Source organism: Hibiscus syriacus, unplaced genomic scaffold, assembly GCF_006381635.1.
Source record: "Hibiscus syriacus cultivar Baekdansim isolate YM2019G1 unplaced genomic scaffold, ASM638163v2 tig00111458_pilon, whole genome shotgun sequence".
In the NCBI taxonomy this organism is placed as follows: Eukaryota; Viridiplantae; Streptophyta; class Magnoliopsida; order Malvales; family Malvaceae; genus Hibiscus; species Hibiscus syriacus.
In genome coordinates this window covers 529826-539230 of record NW_024063097.1, presented here as the reverse complement: position 1 = coordinate 539230, position 9405 = coordinate 529826, and the positions used below count along the sequence as shown (strand labels likewise).

Sequence of the window (9405 nt, the reverse complement as noted above, 5' to 3'; positions counted from 1 at the left end):
CAATTGTACATAAAATTTAATGTATAAATGCTACATCACCACATATTTTAAAAAATAAATTATCAAACAATTTGATGGAATTAAAATCAGAATTGATTTTAGAACTAAAATTTTATATATTCAAGAGAAGTACAGTAATTAAATATGATTATAGGTAGACAGAATTAATCTAAAAACACGTAATTTGACCTAATTTTTTATAAAATTTAAATGTATTCCTTTTTTTTTTTGAAACTTTTTCTAAAGCTACGGTCTATCACCTTTTTTAAGAATAAGTTCATATTCTATTAATTAAGATATTAAATATAATTAATTTCTAGCATTAATTTTAAATATATATATATATATATATCAACAATCAATTGATATACTTGGATGAGAGATACGATTCCTTAAGCAAGGCTAAAAAGTTAAATCCTGATGTGCGTAAATGGAGTAAATTGGATTGGATTATCATCCCAATATTAAACTTCTATAGTACTCAATTCGAATTAATCGATTAATAGATAAGATGGTGGTGGTTATAAAAATATATATAAAGAAAAAAAACTTGTAAAATTCATTGGCTGTCCAATTTGAAAGAAAATCAAACTTACAAGTGAATAATGGAAAATATTACAGGACCACTTAGCAATATTCCCAAAGGCGAGGCTCCTCGTACCCAAACTCATTCATTTCATCACCCCAGAACTCGTAAATTTGATGATTCATATCTACCAACAGATCAGGAAGACCAATGAACGTATCATCATTATCATTCACCGATGAACTCGACCACTCTCGACCACCATCATGTGACACCGTCGACGACGGAGAATGAGGAGCCATTTGATTATTATAACTCAAGGTGGCGGCTTTAGCGGCGGCGGCTTGGATATCCTTGGGCGACGAACTTACCGGCCGAGGAAGCTCGTGTGCTACATCTGGGAAATTCAAATAAGCCGATTCTCCTTTAATCGTAAGCGCCGCTACATCGTGTGCTCGAGCCGCCATTTCGGCCGTAGGGAAGGTGCCTAGCCAAATCCTCGATTTTTTTCTGGGTTCACGTATTTCGGATACCCATTTCCCCCATTGACGCATTCTTACTCCCCTGTATGTTTGATGTTTCCCTTCGAAAACTTGGTCTTCGTTTTGAACTTTTCTCTTGTTTTCGTTCGCATTTTTTATTGTTTTCAGAATCTTCTTTGACATGAATACCAGAGGAGAAGATGAAGATGCGGAAGAGGACGAAGGAGAGGAAGATAATTGGGTGTCAAGCTCAAGCTCAGCTTGGAGTGGTACTTCCATGGCTGATATCAGTTGTTTTGGTGAGAAAATGTAAAGGGCATTGCTTGGAGAAGAAGGAGCTGAGCAGCTAGCTTCTTATAGTTTCTTTGACAGATTATAAAGTTTGAAAAAGTGAATTCATGGCAATTGGGCCACGTTATGGAAAAAATATATTTTCTTACGACTACTTATATCTTATCTGTTAATTAATTAAATATCGTAGAGATCAGTGTAACCCTTTCAAGTCAATTTGCACCGTTTGTAAATATTAGTGTTTAAACTATTGATTTTATTTGAGGAATTTGCATCTCATTAGACTAATTGATTGTTAATAAAAAATTATTTATTTATTGTAATTGTAATACCCCAAAATTTAGACAATGACCAAAATAAAAATTTGGAGAGTTTGATGGTCAAAATAGAAAATTAGGAAAAAGTTTAGGGAATTAAGTGATAATTTCCTAAAAATTTTATTCCATAAATAGATGGTTTACTCTTGAGAGTGGAGTTTTATAGAAATCATATTTTTGGAATTGGAATTTTAGTAAAGAAAAACTAGAAAGGATTAAAGCCGGTAAGGAAATCGGTATTTCAGATCGAATTGGAATTTTACAAAAATTTGAAGGATGCTATAAAATGGTTGGAATTATTATTTTAATATTTTGGATCAGAGAAATTTGGTCTGCAAATGTGCAAATTTTTAGTTTTAACCGAAACATTAGAATTTAGTGACTAAAACATAAATTTTGAAAATTCAAGGGAATTTCGGAAATAAAAGTCAAAATAATTCAGTTTTGACTTTGAAATATGATAAGGATGAGTTGTCATGTTTTTATGGTGAATTTTATGGTGAATATGGAGATTCATTAATGGTAAAAATGGAATTCCCTATTGAATTGAATAAAATAATTCTATTATACTATATTAAGACATGTGCTAGATTTATTTAATATTAGAGTATTATGATGGGGGAGCATTTTCAGCTCATCTTCTTCTCCAAGCCGTGGGTTTCTCTTAAGGTAAGAGAAAAATTTCAACTCAATTTTTCAAGCAATTTACTTAGGATTTTGAGTAAGTTGTAAAAACAAAAATTGTTATATGCGAAAAACGCTATCTTTTGGTACCAATATTGTATGATAATCTTGTTGGTGTTCAAAGATCCCAAATCTAAGGGTTTGTGTTCATATAAGGGATCATGAAATTAATGATGGATCTTGATGTTTGTGAGGAAGTTGATTCATATTCTAGCATGAAAGATGATTAGAACATGTTTAATCTTTTTAGAACTTGTTCTTTAAATTTCGGCCATGAATGGTTTGAGTGAGAAAAATTATGGAAAAATTATATATGGGTTGGAATTGATGAAGGAGTATTCTACAAGCCTCAGAAAAATTGGGGATCATTTCGTAAGTTTTGAAAAGTTGGGGATAAATTCGTAAATTTTGGAAAATTGATGAAGAACCTAGGGATGAAGTTAAAAGAAAAAGTTAGATTTTGAATTTGACAGTAGGTTCGAAAATTCACCAGAACTTATATAAAAATAATTTAGAGATTATTTTTATATATTTGTGTTCATATATCGATCTAGTTTTGTTTATAACAAACAGGGATCAATTTCAAGGTGAATACAAAAAGATATGAATTTTAATCAAGGAAAGGTCAGAAAATTCGGACAGCAGATTCTACAAAACAGATTTTGTTGATCAACTTTGAAAATTCACCATAAATAGTACATAATGAATTAGGAGGAGTTTTTTATATGGATAGATTCGCATTCGAGTATAGTTTTCAACGGAATAAACGGAATTAAATTCCAATGTTTATATCAATACAGAATATATATTATTTAAAAGTAGTGCGAGTTGTCTGAATATAGAGTTATTATGGGATATGTTTATGTTAGTACAATACTAACATATGTATCGTTATGAACTGATGATTTATACAGATTAGGATTGATTTGTAATCAAAGCAAATCAAATATAAAGGACTTATTGTGGAAAATAGTGAGGCTCATATATTTTGAAAGATATAAAGTGTCAAGGTGAGTGCAACACATGCATGAAATTATACATGGATGTTTTATACATCATTAGGAAGACTTGCGATAAGTCGACATTGTTTTATCAGCATGATATTATATCATATTTTTATAAATTGACATGACATTGATATGTCAGAGATTGAAATTATAATGCATTGAGTTTGGAAAATGTTATATTTTACCATGAATATTATTTCGGGTATGAACTGCCCAATGTTAAATTTTGATAATATACTTTGCCACGGATGGATCAAATAAAATAGACTGTATGTCCAAGTCAATTATTGAGGAACTGGGCATAGTTTGCATGCCATAGAGTCCAGTAGCAGGCTGCATACGAGATACACTAAAGGATACCTAGTGTATATGGTGGGTACGACCTTATGTGCCATACGGGACTGTACTTAAGGATACTTAGTACAGATGGTGGACACGACCTTATGTGTCATACGGATTAGCACTACAGTGCTTATAGTTGACTCGTGTACCCAGGGTCCTCAGGGTTGCATATTGGGCTATTGTCCATGGTTTATTGGTTAATAAATGGTAAGTTTTGAAAATAAGCTTACGAGTTATTGGAATGAATGGCAAGTATTTTGGAAAGAATATTTTTATATTCAGTTATGATATTTTGATCATGGTAAAAATATTGAATATGCTATTAGCATGGTTTTATGGCATTGGATTTGAAATCTAAATTCATGCATGAATTGTATTGTACTATTTATTGTTTTAATTGCCTCACTAAGTTTATACTTAGCGTGTGATGATTTTCACGCGTAGGTAAAAAGCAAAGAATAAGAATAAAGAGTTCGGAATGACATCAAGCATCGATAAGTATATTTCAATATCAGTATGACATCCTAAGTTGTAATGTTAATTTTATTAGTGGCATGTAATTATAAATTTTTATTTGTTTTGTTAAACAAATTGGAAACAAAATAAAATTTTTATTGAATTTATATGTATTTTCGAAATTTACTGTAGGAGTTACTGTAGCATAAACAGTAACCACGTTAATAAGATTTTTCAGAATGCATCTGGGGTACCGATTCCCCATACAGGAACCGATTCCTCACTGTTCATCGCTATTGTACACTGTTCACGGGTACTGTTCACTATTCATAAAAAATCTTTTGAATTAAATTTGTTTATAACGTAATATAAATTATATGATATGATATTTTTATAATATCAGTTACCATTTTAAGTAAATAAAATTTAAATCACGGTTTGAAAAGAAAAAGGTTTTCGTAATTCGGGTGACATTATAATCTGCATAGGTATAATTATACGGGTTATGGGTGTTACAGTAATGTTAAAATAAAAATGTATATATTATTAAATAAAAGAATAATGTTCTTTTTAATAGTTTGAGATGAGTATATAATAGTATCTATTCAAAATTTTCTTAACTTAATAATAACAAATATACATCCTGCTGACATAATTGCTTGAACTCTAAGACTTTTAAGAAATAAAAATTCTTTAACAACATTATAAAATTATACATAATCCATGTCCATTGGACCCACAATGTAAATGCACAATTTGAATAACATAATGGGTTTCGGCTTGAGCTACTGGTTTTGTGTATTTTTGTTGGCTTCTCCTCATGTCTCACCAAGGAGGATTTACTTGAGAGTTGCAATATTACTTCATTTTGGTGCCTTTTAATAGTTGCGTTGAGGGGTTAATTATGGGCCTACCTTATGGAATACATTTTTAGCCATGCATTTCACATGCAAGCTGGCTTCATGACCAAGTCTAAGATTGATTTTCATTAAATTAAACTCAAAATTGATTATAGAGATTAATTTCCAATAATATTTTATTAGTAAACAATTGAAAATTTGGTGGGAAATATTATATTATATTATATTATATTATATTATATTATATTATATTATATTATATTATATTATATTATATTATATTAACAATAATAATAAAATTATTAACAAGTGTTAGATAGAATGATAGGACATATTATATTATAAAACTGTTATTTCTTAATTCCGTGATTCATACCTTCCTACCATTAAAAAGTCAAAAATTATATTGGATGCATAAAGTTAAAAGAACAGCTGTACGACCAGTTTACCCAATGAAACTATGCTTATTTGTCTTTGTTAATCATTCGTACATATTAATTTTCTTTCACCCCACTTTCGTACAGTTCATCAAATTAGATGGATAAGGAAATCAAACCAACAACAAAACATCTTTTAATTATAACTGACATCACAAAGGATGAGATAACTATTTTACTATTCTTTTAAGAGTTAATTGCATCATATGTCCCAAAATTATGACTTTCAGTCCGAATTAATCCTTAAATTTTTAAATATTTCAATTTCATCCCTAAACTATGACTCTCATTCTAAATTAGTCCTTAAACTTTTGAAATTTCTAATTTCATCCTCAAACTATGACTCCAAAGCTAAATTTGTCTCCAAACTTTTGAATCTTCCAATTTTATCCCCGAATTCATCCAAATATGTAATTAGTTTCCACAATAGTTTAACCTAAATTTTATTTTTTTCCAAACATATAATAATATAACTTGGCCTAACAATTTTATTAACAAGGGATGTGATTAGTATATACGTATAATTTAGGATGAAATTAAAATATTCAAAAAGTTTGGGGGCCAATTTAGAATGAAGATCATAGTTTGGGAATTAAACTAAAATGGTCAAAATTTGAGGACTAATCTAGAATGATAGTCATGGTTTAGGGATAAAATTGGAATGTTTAAAAGTTTAGGAACCAATTTAGAATAAATATCATATTTGAAGGATATATGATGCAATTAACTCTTCTTTTAATTATAATTTTTTTCTAAAAAAAAGATAAATTCGAGGGATAATTATTAGGGACATATATAAAATTTTATGCTTAAGGGTTACCTTTCCCATATAGTAGACTAAATTTATCATTTTCGCTCCTATAATATTTTCGTATCAATTTAGTCTTCAAAGTTGTTTAATTGCATCATTCTATATCCTTCCCCTAACTTAAAACCCTAAGTTAGTATTTAGAGGTGATAGTGTTATGTTTAGGGTTTAGGGAATATAATTTAGGGTTTTAAGTTAGGGGTAGGGTTATAGAATGATGCAATTGAGCAACTTCAAGGGTTAAATTGATGCGAAAATAAGATAAGGGATAAGGTGATAAATTAGGTCTACTACAGGGTAAAAGTTACTCTTTTTCCTAAAATTTTATGTTATTTTATATGAGGGGGAATTTATAAAATTTTAAAAGGAGATATAATTATAAAGTTTTAAAAAGGAAAAAAAATATTTCTAATAGAAAATATAAAAAAATATAAAAAATTTGAAATTTCAGGGAATGTATATCCCTATTCCCTAGACCCATCTATGGTAGTTATGTCCCTAAACAAGGGAAATAATTCAAAGAGTGATGAAGTAGACCATTGGTGTAATGATAAATAAGTTGTATTGAAGTTCTGAATAATTATTTTTTTATATATAAACAAGAGGAGAACATTGTAATGGCGATGGATACTTGCCGAATTTATTTGACATTATGCAGGAAGAAGACAAGATTTGCTTAGGTTTATATATTCTTGTCCAAAGAGGCAATTGATTCTATCTAACTAATCTCTGCATCATTTAATTGGCTACTATTGACTCACGATCAAATATGTCATTTTTATAAAAAAAATTGTTAATTGCTTTATGACATTGTTTTAGTTGGTTAAGAACATCAAATTGGCATTAAAAATGCAGCAGCTACCCTCACCCTCCAAATCTCAAATAATTAAAGGGTTCAACGCCATGCCTGCATTACTTATAATCAAATGTGCAATTACAAAAAGGTATTTTATTCGAGATTAATCGATGTAGGTAAATTTCGCAAACAACATTTTTTTTTGAAACGAGGTACTTTGTATTAAAAGAAGTAACAAAGTACACCACCCCAAGACCCTCGTTAAAAAACCTCCTTAAACTTAATCGGAGGAAAAAGAGTGATCCTTAGGGTAGTACATCAAAACAATTTGAAACAAATATTACACCATATGTTGCCTCTACACTGTGAACCCTCTACTAACGAAACCATTACAGCAAACCAGGGATTCAATTGTTTCTAAAAACTACAAACACGGCGAAGAACATTACCAATACTAAATCAAGAACAAAACCAATACCAGAATAAACACAAAACACCTAACAGACCAAAAATCAGATCTGCAATAGCCCAGACATGAATAACATGTCCAAACATAATGTCAGACACCAAAACCTGCATAGATCATTCACATAAAACGATAGATTCCAGACACCGAACAAAGTCTTGCACATCGGGAATCAACGATGGCCAGAGATAATATGCCCAGACCCCAACCTGTATTAAGACTTTTGTGAAAATCTGATCCGTCGAGAACACAGTTCCTTTAAACCTTGATTTATTTCTACAAAGCCAAATTACCCAAATCAGTCCAACGAAGCCAAGATGCCACAAAGAACGAACTCTCTTCTTAATTCGTAGATCAAACCAAATCTGCAGTAGTGATTAACATTGAAAGGTATAACTAAATTCACTCTCCACAGTCTACACCATTTTTGCCAAACTATCCAGACAATGCCACTTTGACATAGAACATGATTTATCGATTCCGGGAAAAGATTACAGAATGGACATCCATAGCGTTCCAGATTCTTAACACCTCTTTTATGCAATTCTTCAATGACCGGTATTCTTTGGTGAACAACTCTCCATAAAAAGGCGACCACTTTTGAGGAGCCAATTTGAACCAAACCAGTCTTCATATATGCTCTTTCACCTTTCCCACACAAGATAACTTCAAACAGTAAGCTTTTGGATTATACTTACCATCTTTTGCACCCAACCATTTTAGTCTATCAACTCCTAGAGAATCACTTACAACTTTGGAAAGAACAAGTTTGAAATTCGACCACAAAGGTTTTTCCCATTCAAAAAGAGGTCTTCTAAGCTCGATCCTCCAAACCCATGCTCTATGAACCCGACTCCCAAACTCACTTATTTTACCAAACTTTTTAACGACAATAGCATTAATTCTGGGAAAAGCTTCTTTAAGAGAGATCAACTCAGTCCAATAGTCTATCCAGAACTCTATTTTATTTCCATCACCCATAATACATTTCAAATCGGATAAAAGATCAACCTCTTGAGAAACAATTGGATTGACAATACTACGCCACACCCAAAATGAGTTTCTATGATTGACTGCCCTAGGAAGAATGGACTCAAAGTCATAATTATACTTTGCTATAATGATTTTCCTCTATAAACTATCACCTTCCCTACTAAATCTCCAAATCCATTTATTAAGCAAAGCACGATTCCTAATTTTAATGTCATAAAAACCCAATCCCCCATGCAATTTGAGCACACATATATTGCTCCATTTTATCCAGTGAATGCATCTATCCGATTGAGACTTCCACAGAAAATTAGCTATGCATTTATTAATCAGCTCAACAATTGAACTAGGAATCGGGAAAATTGACATGTAATACACCGGTAAATTAACCAATACTGATTTAATCAAAGTTAATCTACCACCAAAAGATAAGAGTTTACCTTTCTAGCTTTGCAAACAATTCCTAATTTTTTCCAGAACGGGCTGCCACAAGGACTTAGAATTTTTCTTCTGTCCTAACGGCAATCCCAAATAATTCGTTGGAAGTTTTTCCCATCTACAACATATCAAATCAGCCCACCTTTTAACTCTGCTCTCCTCCATATTGATCCTAAAAAGCTGTGTCTTTTTCATATTTAATTTCAAACCTGCTGCAACTTCATAAATTTTTAGAATTCGATTAAAGTTTAAAATCGACGATTCTTTTGCTTCGGAGAAAATGAGAAGGTCATCTGCAAATTGTAAATGGGATAAAACAACTCCTCCCGACCCCATAGAAACCCCGCCACAAAGCCCAATATCAATCGCCCTCGAGAACATAGCGCTCATAGCCTCCCCTACTATATTAAAGAGAAAAGGCAACAACGAAAACCTTGTCTAAGCCCCTTTTTAATAGAGAAATACTTCGAAGGGCAGCTATTCACTAGTACCGCAATCAAGGGAG

General features: G+C 31.3%; 1 protein-coding gene across 1 annotated transcript; it reads right to left on the bottom strand.

Moving 5' to 3' along the window:
* Window positions 1–543: 543 nt before the first annotated feature.
* Window positions 544–1396, bottom strand: LOC120163495 (ethylene-responsive transcription factor ERF038-like). Its single transcript, XM_039173422.1, has one exon. It carries the CDS (start codon window positions 1285–1287, stop codon window positions 628–630), a length of 660 nt encoding a protein of 219 aa, XP_039029353.1. The 5' UTR covers window positions 1288–1396; the 3' UTR covers window positions 544–627.
* Window positions 1397–9405: the final 8009 nt, after the last annotated feature.

Bases quoted from the DNA above. Each gene is read 5' to 3' on its own strand.
- LOC120163495 (XM_039173422.1), bottom strand. From the start codon at position 1,287: ATGGAAGTACCACTCCAAGCTGAGCTTGAGCTTGACACCCAATTATCT.